At 34.2% G+C, this 13,981-nt stretch overlaps 1 protein-coding gene across 1 annotated transcript in view; it reads left to right on the forward strand.

The window, feature by feature from the left end:
- The first annotated feature begins 1,907 nt into the window (after positions 1-1,907).
- Positions 1,908-13,981, forward strand: part of LOC115217806 — a 549,517-nt gene continuing 537,443 nt past the window's right edge. Inside the window, exon 1 of the mRNA XM_029787489.2 lies at positions 1,908-1,967. Within this exon, the coding sequence (XP_029643349.2) occupies positions 1,908-1,967 (60 nt within the window). The remainder of the gene's footprint in view (positions 1,968-13,981) is intronic.

Consider the following 13,981-nt stretch of genomic DNA (forward strand, 5'->3'; position numbering starts at 1 on the left):
ACTAGTATAGATTGTTTTCTGATTGCAGTCGGCTTTCAGCTGTTTGACGACAGCTTTTACCAAAGTAAAATATAAGTAAATCTGATCAACCAAACTTGCACTAGGTAAATCAGTAGGTACCTCTGCCAACATTCTCAATGAGAGAGTACTTCTCTGTGATTGATCTGCTAAAGATGGATACTAATCCCCCAAATAATACCCAACTGCCTTGGAGGAGAGACGAATGCGTTCAATGTAGTAGATGTAGACAGACTTCTAAACCCCCAAATTATGAAATGGTTATGGCAGAAATGCCCTTGATCGTAGGCCTGCTCACTTTGGTTGACCAAGGACCAAACAACTACTCTACACATCATTATCATCATCATTATAGCACCCATCTTTTGTCCACATTTCATATATTGGAAATCATCTTGACAGCCCTGCTGTGCATCACCACTCATGTAACCCTTTTGCCAACAACACATTGATGAGGTTCTACAGCCTAAAATCTGACCTCATTACTTCTTCCTAGATCTTCTGTCATATTCTCTTGATCCTGACCGTATAATGCTGTTGCCATTCCTATATACCTCAGCCAACACTCTTAATTCCCAATCGAACTCTCATTTCAATATCTTCCTATATATTGGTATTGCACACCCAACAGCTTTATAATCACCTCTTTTTTTTTTTTTACTGTAGCATCCTTGCACACACTCCACACTCAATAATCACGTTACTTATTAATTCCAGATACTCCATAGAGTTTGCTTTAGCAAAGAGAAAGATACTTTTCTTTGCCCAGAATTGCATAAACGTTTTTACAGAAGTAGGCATAGATGTGGCTGTGTGGTAAGAAGCTTGCTTCCCAACCACATTCTTTGAGATTCGATCCCACTGAGTGGCACCTTGGGCAAGTGTCTTCTACTATTATCTCAGGTCGAACAAAGCCTTATGAGTGGATCTGGTAGACAGAAACTGAAAGAAGACCATCATATATATATATATAAGATATGTATATGTATATATCTATGTTGCATGTTTGTGTATTTCCACCACCACCACCACCATTTGACAACTGATATTGGTGTGTTTACGTCCTTGTAACTTAGCAGTTCAGCAAAAGACACTGATAGAATAAGTAAAATAAGCCCTAAGGTCAATTTGTTTGATTAAAAAACTTTTCAAGGTTGTACCCCAGCATGGCCACAGTCAAATGATTGCCACAAAAGTCAAAGATAAAAGATGAAGTAGTGACCACAGATTTATCAGCTTCATGAAGCAAACCATTTAAGCAATTCCAAGGATGCTTCCATTGCAATATACTTTTATCGCAAGATGCTTCTATATTACTGTTCTTGTGCAGTTAACACTTGTGAAACCTTTGTCCCCTATCAGTCATATTGCAATAGTATCCTCATTATTTAAACTGACCGTACACTTTTGATCCTCCCATACCTCCTTTCTAATATTAGTAAAAGTTACTTTTCAGATGACATTCTACTAATTACATCTTTGGTCTTTGTTTTGGAATCTAAGCCATTGTTTGAAATCTGGGATTTTGTCTTCAGCATGTCAATAGAACCTGCAATAAAAATTAGGTTATCAGTCTGTAAAAGTTGCTGTGGACATCCAGTTTTAAACTTTTGTGTCATTGCTTCAAGAAAAAACTGGGGGAAAAGCAAATAACCCTGGTAAACACTTGGCTCTGCCTTTCATTCTTACAAATTTCACAGCCAGTCTTTGACCACCCTAATATATGATGTGTGCAACACCCGGATACATTCATCTGTGCTTAATTTCCTCAAATTATAAACTGAAGGGATCCTATGAAAGGTATTTTTCAGATCAGCTAAAGAGGTTTGTTCTTAACTAAGCACTTCTGTTGCAGCTATTTCTCTAGAAGTATGTTAGCTATGTTCATAATGGTGGCAGCAAGTTCTACATCAACACCAACTGAACAAGTCTTTGATCAAAGGCAATCAGTATTGACCGCTTTATTCTTTTGAACATTCCATAATTAGGACTACTTTATCCCGTGTCCTTCCTGGGAAGCATTTGACTGCTATTTCTAGCAGATGTAACAACCATGTAGAGGCTTCCTAATTGGTTTGTGAAATTGTTTCTTATTCTGGTTGATGTTGGATGCACTATTTAAAAATCTATAATGTAATGCTTTTTTCTCTTTTACTTGACAAGCCTAATGGAAGATGACGAAGTTAGATCCACTCCTGTAGGCATCGTCCTTTTATAACAATTTTGATTGGCTGATAATGTTGGCATTATCACTCTTGCTTAGGTTTTGAATTTTAAAATTCCTAATAGGGAGATTTTCTCTATTTATTGCATGGATAATCTCACATATATATGACTACACACATACACACACACATGTATAGCACTCTCATATGTGTATAACCACATATACATACACACACACACACACACACACACACATATATACCCATATGCCCATGTATAACTCCCAATATGTAAAACCATACTCACATGCATGTATAACCACACACACACATTCAGGCAGAACAAGATACACGCATAACGTATAAGCACAAACACACAATGTTGAATCACACAGACACACACATTCACAGCCACAGCACACCACACCAATCCATCAATGTTGAACGACACATATGCACGTATACTCACACATTCGTATAGCAATACACACACGTATGCTACATGAATAACTACACACATAAAGAGCTAATGAAGGAGCCGCTCTGCAGTGATGCTTCCTCCCAGGAACACCGACCAAATTCCTTCAAATCTCCTCCTACCACATCTTAAAAAGGAAAGACCCATTGGCTAATGTCTTCTTAGATCTACAAAGGGAGAGATTGGTTGTGGATGGAATGTCTTTGATCACGAGTCTGCTGATCAGGGGCTAAAACAGTAATACCAGCAACAACCACAGAGACATACACACACATACATATGTATAACCACACACTCAAGTAACTATACATATAAAACGATATATATATATATATATGTATATCACAATACACACGTACACACACAAACACACAACACCACACATTCATATATAACCACGCAGTGATGCATAATCATGCACCCATAGAACCATGAATACAAAATACATACATTTATGCATCCATTTATATGTCATATCAGCTTTATATTTCCTGCTGTATGAATTAATTATTGAATTTTATGCATTTGTATCTATTTTGAAATGTTAAACGTGTATGAGGTGTTTAACTTATTCATTTTTGAAGCATTTTTCATTCTGTTAATGAGAACCGAAGTATTTTAGTTGGCTGTATTTGAATAACATCAGAGAAAACTGAAAATAGGCCAAATCGAAATAGCATCAAAAATCAGCTTTATTCTATATTGTCTTTGAATTTGAGTCCTGTGTTCTTCATAATGTCATGTCTAAAACAAATAAATATTACTTTCTCATATATTGATTTATTTGTCACAAGAGACAAAACTGAATTATACTTAGTTTCCGTATAACACACACATTTATAACATACTAACATACACTTTCATATGTAATATATTTGTAATACATACATGCATATGCATATATATATGCATACATACATACATGCATACATACATACATATATATATGCATATATATATATATATAAAACATAGCATCCTCATAGACACGCATGCACAAACAGAAAACAGCACACACTCATGCACACACACTTCTACACATGTACAAACACACCCTCATGCACACACATACACAAGCATTCACAATATACACGTGCACGATAGCTTCATACACCCACGTGTACGCATACACAGACTGGGTTTCCTCATATACACACATAAACAGGAAATATGGACACATAAGCCTGTTCACAGTTATCCCCCTTGTCACACACCTCTTGGGTCACCTCTCACAGTTTCCTCCCATGCCACTCATGCCTCTAACAACTTCTTCCTACTTCCAGTCATTTCAGCATCCAGTGACCATCTAATTGAGAATGTTTGTGCTTTTCTCCCTCCTCTTTTTCTCCCCTCCTCTTCTTTTCTTTCTCTACATCATCATCATCATCATATGCTCAAAACATAAAAAGACTTTTTCTTCTATCTTTTCTGAGCATAAACCTAATACATGTATTCATGTTCGTAATTTTTACCTGTTTGTTGTCTACACCACCTGTTTCTCAACTGCTATTCGGCCGTTATATTGACGACTGTATCGGTGTGACCTCACTCTCCCGTGAACATCTACACTCCTTCCTCTCTTTTCTCAAATCTTTCCATCCTGCCCTCCACTTCTCCTCCACCCACCCTAAACATACCAAGCTTTCCATCTTCTATTCCCAATTCCTCCGTCTACGCAGGCTCTGTAGTGACGACCATGACTTTGAGACTCAGTCTCAACTCATGGCTCTCCACTTCATCTTACGTGGATATCCCCTCACCACTATCCACACCGCCCTTGCCACAGCATGTTCCATGAATCGTGCATCTGCTCCCTCCCCCTGCACCCATCCTGCCATCTCCCGTTTCCCCTCACCTACCACCCCACCACCCTACCTCTCCAATGCACCATTCTCCGAGCCTTCCGGCAACTCCAGTCCGACCCCTCCACTTTGCACATCTTCCCTAACCAACCCCTCCCCTCCTTCAAACGAGACTTCTTGGTCCACAGCTTCTTCCTTAACCCAACCTCCCAACCCGGCCTGTTCCCCTGCACCAGGCTCCTATCTGGTCTGGCAGAGTTTCTACAGCTGGATGCCCTTCTTTATGCCAATCACTCCAAGAGTGTAGTAGGTGCTTTTTATGTGCCACTGGCACAAAGGCCAGTCAGGTGGTTCTGGCAATAGCCATGCTCAAAAGGTGTTTTTTACTTGCATGGGAGCCAGTTTCCTTAAACCAAATTCCTCTTAAAGCTTTGTTCAGTCCAGAGCTATATAGCAGAAGACACTTGCCAAAGTTCCACACACAGGTACTGGACCTAAAAACCATGGGATTAGGAAGGAAATTTCTCAACCATGCAGCCATGTCTGCACAAAATATGTTTATATAATATATTTTTGGTTGACATGGTTCATTCTTTATATTTGACCAATCTAGAGTCATTTTTTTTTTTTTGCCATCATTTATTCTCATAATATATATATATTAATGTCAAGACTGACTTGATATATGTATATATATATATATATATATATATATATATATATATATATATATATACACATATACATATACACACATTATACTGACAAATGGATAATAATGTTACTAAACTTAGGTACTGTCTTAGAGCTGAATGTCTGTCTATGAAATACTTAAGGTGTTCACTGATACAATGCACATATTTTGAGAATAAGCCAATGATGGATCCTCTTTGTGATTGTTTGAGGTGTTAGAAATACCAGGCAAGTCTCTTTTTCAAATCCCTTTCTACATTGAATACAGTATTGGGTATACCATTCCCAACACAAGAGAAACTTGTTCAGAGTTGAAAAGATAGATAAAGAAATAAATAAACCTTTGATCATCCATTTGGTCAACCAGAAATAAAAAATGACATTAATATATATATATTATGAGAATAAATGATGGCAAAAGAAAAAATGACTCTAGATTGGTCAAATATAAAGAATGAACCATGTCAACCAAAAATATATTATATAAACATATTTTGGCTGCATGGTTGAGAAATTTCCTTCCTAATCCCATGGTTTTTAGGTCCAGTACCTGTGTGTGGAACTTTGGGCAAGTGTCTTCTGCTATAGCTCTGGACTGAACAAAGCTTTAAGAGGAATTTGGTTTAAGGAAACTGGAAGAAGCCTGTTGTGTGTAAGTGTGTTTTAGTGTCTCATTTTCTTGCCATTGCATAATGGTTGTACATGGGCATCACCACCATACAAACAGTGTCTTTTGTGTCCAGTTTCCTGTGGAATCATGTTTAGCTACAGGGAAATATTGCCTTGAGGGTTGGCAACAGGAAAGGCATCCATAGAAAATCAACCTCCACAAATTCCATTCAAACTTTGCAAGTATAGGAATGTGGAAATTAAAATGATGAGGATGATGATGATTCAGTTATTGTAGACATAAGACATTAACTGGAAAAAGATATAATTACAAGGTGAAATGAGAAAAAATATGAAAATCTATGACATATCAAAAAATAGCGTAAAATGAATTTCCAAATATATATTTGTAGACATTTGTAATAAAAAATTACTTTTTTAAAAAAGTATCTTCCTTTTAAATGTTGCAGCTCATGAAATATTGTCTATTATTGGAAATTATCATCATTATAATTATTCATTTTTTTTCCCTGGCATCTAATATTCATTACCATTTTGCATTATAGTCTTGATAGAATATTTATTTTTCATTTTAGTCGGTCCTTTTAAAAAAAAATTCTTGTCTTTTAGTTTTAATTTTTTCTTTTTTTAAAGAAACAACTGTTATCTGGATTTATAGCTTGAACAAGAATTTGGAAGCATCTTAGGTTATTCATTTAGATCAATAACTACAGGTTTTTTTCTTTTTTTTTATACTTTTTTTTGTATCTTTCTTTACCATCAGAATAAAACCTGACCAATCAAAAACGTATGAGAGTCCTTTGTTACTGAAACAATGTAGAGCTAATATTGTTGAAGTGGTCATTAAATGTTGTTTCTTTCTTCTGCTGATAACACATTAACCAAAAATGAATTCAGAAAATATGAATGTCAGTGAGACTAATTTTCTTTGTGAACCAAATAAAAACTTTTTTTCTTTTTTTTTCTTTAAATATCATTTTAACATGTTATATTTTTCTGTTTTATTCAAATTACACTTCAAACTTTTAAATTTCACATTCAATATTTTATTCATTTGAAATTGGTTTGGAATCCTTTCAGGAAAGGAATGCTTCATAATGCACTTTATTAAGGAAAAAAAAATTGCCTTTTTTTTTTACATTTTACATTTGGCAACAAATAATTTATGGTCTGTTGAGACAATTGACACCACACACTTGCAATGTCATTTTCATAATCTGGGTAAAATATTAATTCATTTGATAATAATGCATATGAAAAGAATAAATATAGTGTTCTGTGTAAAGATTCTCTTCTGTAGAAAACTAAAAAATAAAAAAAACACAGCATTAATAAAAGTTCTATGTAATTGTCAAAAAGCAGAGTTATAGTTATTGGCACCAATAGGAAGTGTTGTCTTGGAACAGTCAAGGCCAAATTATTATTATAAACACGTGCAGTTCAAATATAATTTGTAGTATCTTCCTTGGGTGTTCACTGGAAGATGAGAAAATATAAAACATATGAGAAAATGGAAGATATACTTTATGTGAGAACCGTTTAACAACAGATCGGCACTGGCCAAGCAGAGGTTTGAACAAACGAATTCTAGCTGTAACGATTCCATCTTTTTTGAGAATAGTTTATCAAAAAATATATTATCTGTTGAGCATTTGATGGTGAGAAGATATATAAGAAATTGGAAAATATATCTTATATGTTGTTGTTTAACCACAGATCGACAATGATCAAACTGAGACTTAATCAGGTATATTCTTGCTGTCACCATTCCAACTTCTTTGAGAATAGTGTATCAAAGACATTTTTATTAAATGAGCATCTTTTTATTTTAAAATGTTGGCAGATTAACTTCTATTTTGAGTAATTCAAGTAACGATATAAAGTCTCTCCAAAACTAGGGCTTTTTTTGAACGGCACAGCTGGAGCGCTGATCAAACAGACTTATTACCACACATCCCAGCTCCAAGCATACGATCATTTTAGGGATTTCTAGGACTACAGTTTCTAATGTGCCCTTCCCTTATTTACAACAATATGTGATCATGTATAGGAGATTTGAGTGCTGTTTCAAGCAGGACAAGTTATCATGTAGAAGGTCCCTTTTTTTATAGGATGCTTGTCATATTCTCATATTCTAAATTGTTTCCTACAATATGGTATTATTTGAGGGTGATTTAGCTTGCTGTTTTTATTGAATCTCTCTCTCTCTCTCTCTCTCTCTCTCTCTCTCTCTCCCTCTCTCTCTCTCTCTCTCTCTCTCCCTCTCTCTCCCTCTCTCTCTCTCTCTCTCTCAGGTTAGATTTATTGATAGTAGCACTGGCACTATAATCAGGAACATTTCTTGGTTCAGAAATTACCTTCATTTCACATTTAGTATTTCTTTTTTTTTTCTTTTTTATTATTTCCAAAAAGTTTATGACTCTCTCTACGAAGCATTATTAGATGGAATATTTATATTTATGAAAAACTCAGCTAATGTTATATGAAAGTTATACTCTCATCTGTCTATTTACAAATCACAATACATATATCTCTCTATCAGCCACCAAAAGCAGATTTCCTTTTTGTTACTAAGCTTATCATTATCAATTGTAACCACAAAGTTCTGTAGTTAATCCTTCTGCACAGCATCTCTGAGGGTATGGGTTCCCTATGGCCCCGGGTTAGTGATCACCTTATGAGCAAATAAAGTATTCAAAAGCTCCTTCTGGATGTGTGTGTGTGTGTGTGTGTGCATGTAGGTGTACATACACACATGCACACACTCATGTACATGCAAGGATGGAGAATAAAGTACTTTACTTTAAACCAAGCTAGTTTCCATCCTGGCTGTAGAATGGCGCCTCAAAAAGCCTCTTTCAGCCCAAGCATGTAAAAAGTGAGCATAAAAATAATGATGATATGTGGGTGTCCATGTCCATCCCTGTGTTCTTGTTTTACACAAGTCTTAGAACCGTTGTTGTTGTTGTTGATGTTGTGCACCTTTACGTTCTGTAATTTGGCAGTTCAACTCTTGTTGAACCTTGGTAAAATAATGACCAGAGTGAAATCAAATCCTGGATTTGAGATGCCCCACTGAAACTCTTGAAAATAGTGCTCCAGCATGGTTCTAGTCTAATAACAGAGAAATCAGTAAAAGAATAAACCAAACATATCTGTTATTGTTCTCAGTTCTTCATTCACACAGCTCCGGTAGATTTCAAGGACATCGAAATTAAATCAGATACAACTTGTAATTCAATAATTCATAATTTTGTAGATTCATAACTTGAAGCCTTCCATATTATCTTTATAACATCTTTTACTTGATAATTACTCAAATTTTCTTGTTAACAATATTTCTAGTATTCTCCAGATAAATTGCTACCACCTGATGGTTTTCAAGAACTTCAAATTTAAATCTTTTGTAGGTACTAATTTGATTCCTAATTTTGTAGATTCTTAATTTGAAACCTTCTCAAAAATTGTTGTTGTAACATTTCTATTAAATATACAAATATATGAATGGAATATCAAGAGAAACCCTGCACGTTGTGAAATGTTTAAAATCTAAAGAAACTGAAAGTTTGACAAATTTGTTTCATAGATTATTATAATGATCCATTGAAATATCATCTTGATGATAATTCAATTAATATATATACATTTTTAATTTTATTTTCGATTTGCCTACACACACACACACACACACATATATATATATATATATGTATGTATATATATATATATATATATGTGTGTGTGTGTGTGTGTGTATACATACACACACAGACAAAATAGAAATAAAAGCAAAACAACAAAAGTGAATAGGACATACACTGTGAATGTATTCAGTTGACACATTCAGCTTAAAATAGGAAAAAGAGGAGGGTGTGTAACATTTTGAACATGGCTCTTCTTCAGAAAGAAGAAAGAGGAAAGGTCCAGAGAGAAGAGAAGAAAAAAAATAGTCCATGAAAAGTATGTGTGTGGTTATTTGGCTGATATGTCTGTCTATCTATCTATCTATCTATCTATCTATCTATCTATCTATCTATCTATCTATCTATCTATCTATCTATCTATCTATCTATCTATCTATCTATCTATCTATCTATCTATCTATCTATCTATCTATCTATCTATCTATCTATCTATCTATCTATCTATCTATCTATCTATCTATCTATCTATCTATCCGTTTGTCTATATCTATATTCTCCTTCATAGTAATAAAACATATGTAATAGTTCATATTGCTTATTGAATATTCACATTTAAAGTTTTGTTCATAAAGTTGTATTTCTACACATTTTCATTTTTGCCTAACAACAAGAATATCATTTATTGTGGCTGTACATAAAAGATATTTTTTTAATGTTTAGTCAGAAGAAGAAGGCAAGAGTCTATAAAGTTTTATATGATTTTCTGACACTGGTGGGCATAAAAGGTGGATTATATTATGACTCATAGACGAGAGGCCTGGTCCAATTGTTTGCAACAGAGCAGATCCTGCTAAAGGTACCAATATGAATATTCTGCTGTTTATAGCATAGATAATTCTTCAAAGTTTGAATATTTTCACACATCAATACCTTTACCTGCTGATAAAAATTAGAGATATAAGAATTGGAATTCCATTTGGGAGGTACTGGCAACTGTTTATATATTTTGATTCGGCTATATATATATATATTTACATATCACCATCGTCATCATCATCATACAATGTCACTTTTCCCATGCTGGCATACATTGGATGGGTCGACATGAACTGACAAACTGGGGAGCTATGCTGAGCTTCAGTATCTACTTAGGTTTCTACAGTTGGATAACTTTCCTCTCCTAATGCCAACCACTAGGACTTATTCTTTGCAAGCCCAGTACTTATTCTATTGGTTTCTTTAGCCACACCATTAACTTTCGGGGACGTAAACACACCAACATTGGTTGTCAAGTGATGGGGGGGGGGGGGGCAAAACACACAACACACACACACACACACACATGTATTTATATATATATATATATATATATACGATGGGCTTCTTTCAGTTTTCATCTACCAAATCCACTCACAAGGCTTTGGTCAGCTCAAAGCTATAGCTGAAGATGCTTGCCGAAGGTGCCACACGGTGAGACTGAACCTGGAACCATGTGGTTGCAAAGCAATATTCTTACCACACAGACATACTTATATAATATATATAATGGTATTTATATAAGCTTATAGCAATCAGCATGCAATGACTGGGGAAAATAGTCTAATAATGGGGTAGATAAGCCCTCAACAGAAAAAAGTAGGCTTTCCCATCCACATGGGACTTGAACTCACATCCCTTTGTTAACACGACTACATATTGGTGTTGAGGGCTTATATGCCCCATTATTAGACTATCTTCCCTAGTCATGGTACGGTGATCGTTATAAGCTTTAGGTTTATATAAATACCATCATAATTATTTACAGGATTGTAAAAGTCAGCGCCATGTAACAAAACCATATATATGTATATATATATATATTTCCAGATATAACTCACCAACAAGAGTAGTGTAGCTAAGTCTATATTAATATTTGTGAGAAAGTTTTGTTTTGTTAAGTTGCTTAGGTGTGATTTGTGAAAAATTTGACTGCTGTTTCTAGCAGTTTATGTACAAGATTGTTCATTAGCTCCATTGGATGGATATAATGGCCTGTTTGAATCAACCAGGAAATTGTCTTCGTTTCAGAACCAGTTGACTAAGAATGAAGTGGTCATTACATTTGGGAATATGTACATCACCCTCACTGTCAACTAACACTTCAGTCATACTTAACTTCTGCTTAAATTTTCTTCTATCAATATTCATCATTTCTGACAAAATTTAGTCATAAAACAAGTAGAATAAATTGGCAAAATTGATGAGCACTTGATTTTATGAGTCTGAGATGAGGAGAAATCATCATCATCATCATTGTTTAACGTCCGTTTTCCATGCTAGCATGGGTTGGACAAATGACTAATAATAATAATAACAATAATAATAATAATAATAATAATAATAATAATAATAATAATAATATCTACTACAATGGAGAATGCTTCTTATTAATTAGGTATGTAACAATTACTAAAAGCACTAAAAGAAAGCAATTATTTAAGGGTTGACCGTCTGGAAATATTTTCATAAATTTGTGTTCTAAGCAATATATTTCAATTTCTCAAGCTTATTGAATTTTTTAACTCCAGTTTCTTACAAATTTAAATATTCATTCATTCACTGCATCCAATTATTCACAAATTTAAATATTCATTGCATTCACTGCAGAGTATTCCATTTTCATTTGCGAGGTCTCTCAATTTCTCTTTTACTGTTTCAATTTCAAGTTTTAATTTGCTATTGTATACGTAATGTAAAAACATTATTTATTGAATGAAAATTTGTTTAAATACCCTTGGAATTTTTGTAAAATAATTTAAAAGTGATTTTGTTGTTATGGCTGTTTGGAATGCTATAAGCCTTCCAGTAATAACTACCTGGACCGATTTTGGCCATTTTCCTTTTTAACTTAAAAACCATGGGAGGAGATTTTTTGGTAAAAAACAAATTGTAAATATTATCAGAGGAAAAGGTGAACAATTCAAGGGAGGTTTTGCTGTTGTTTCTAGCACAACCCAACCTCCGTTTTCACTCTTACATGTATTGATGTTTTTTCAATATTTTTCTCCCATTAAATACATTTTATGGAGTGATGATGCCAAAGTAGCACACACGTGGTCCATTGGTGGAAGAAAAACAACAAAATAAATTGTAATCTAAATTTTTACCCCACCTCAATTAAGTGGAGCCGTGTGTGTGTGTGTGTGTGTGTGTGTAAGAAAAAATATTTTCTGACCGAAAAGTATGCTATTAAAATGAATTAACATTTACATAACTCCTTTTTTAAAATCAACAACAATTGCTGTACGGAAGATGTTTGTAAGCCATTGAAGAACACACAAAAACTGTTAGATTCACTTCAGCATTTAAATTTCATTTGTGTCAAAATATTTTCACCGCTTTGAAACTACGACCTGTTTGCTGACAAAACTTTGTGCTGTATCACTTTTGTGAAGTTTTGTCAGTGAACTGGTGATAGTTTCAAAGCGGTGAAAATATTTTGACACAAATGAAATTTAAATGTTGAAGTGGAACTAACGGGTTTTGTGTGATCTTGAATGGCTTACAAACATATTTCCCACTGCAATTGTTTTTGTTTCAGCACATGATCTCAGATCAAGTCACTTGCTATGCAAGTACATCTTTTTTAAATCACTGTGGATAAATACTGGCAAAGATAAAGAATATGCACACCCAGTATTTAGGGTTAGGGTTTAGGATTAGGGTTAAGGTTATACCAAAAATGGATGGTATGTGTATTTTTTACCTCCTCCTAAAAATGCCAGCAATGACCTTTTCAGACTCTTCAAAATTTTAATTTCTAAACAGAAACAATCAGAGGTAGAGAGTGGGGTTGCAAAAAATTCATAATTTCTCAGATTTTCTTTTTTATAGCATATAAATGTATTTATGGGGGGAAAATATTGAAAAACATCAATACATATGAGAGTGATAAAGAAACGAGGAGGGTTATCTTTGGATATGCTAGAAGCAACAGCCAAATCACCCTTAAATCACTTACATTTCCTTCTGAAAATATTAACAAGTTTTTTTTTAGCATTTTACTGAAAGTGTTCTTTCCATGGTTTTGAAGTGCAAAAAAAATTGGCCAAAATAGGTCTGGAGTGGTGTGATGAGGGAGAGGGGGTGTAAAAACAAAGTTTTCAAAACTTTTTTCATACAAAGATGCCCCACCAAACTCATCATTTCAAAGGCAGTGGTTTAAAATAAATGGGAAAAATCCCTCAAAATTTTTCCCCACAAATTTCTTTATAATCGTAATCTATGCCATTTGAAAGGGATTTGTATGAATTTTCATTAAAAGATACTCATCTTCCTGAAAGTTATGAGGGAAAAAGTCAGATCTTGTGAATTTCCTGAAACTCCTCTCTCTACCCCCTCAGAAAAATTCTTTCCTATAAATCCCTATATAATCTGAAACCACAACATCTAAGCGATGTTTATTTAAAAGTTTGTTAAAAAGTATCCATTTTCCTGGATGTTATGAAACAACAAAGTCAGGGACATTTACATCTGTAGTAATGCCCTTTTTATTTATACGATTTTTTCATT

Source organism: Octopus sinensis, linkage group LG12 (genome assembly GCF_006345805.1).
Source record: "Octopus sinensis linkage group LG12, ASM634580v1, whole genome shotgun sequence".
NCBI lineage: Eukaryota > Metazoa > Mollusca > Cephalopoda > Octopoda > Octopodidae > Octopus > Octopus sinensis.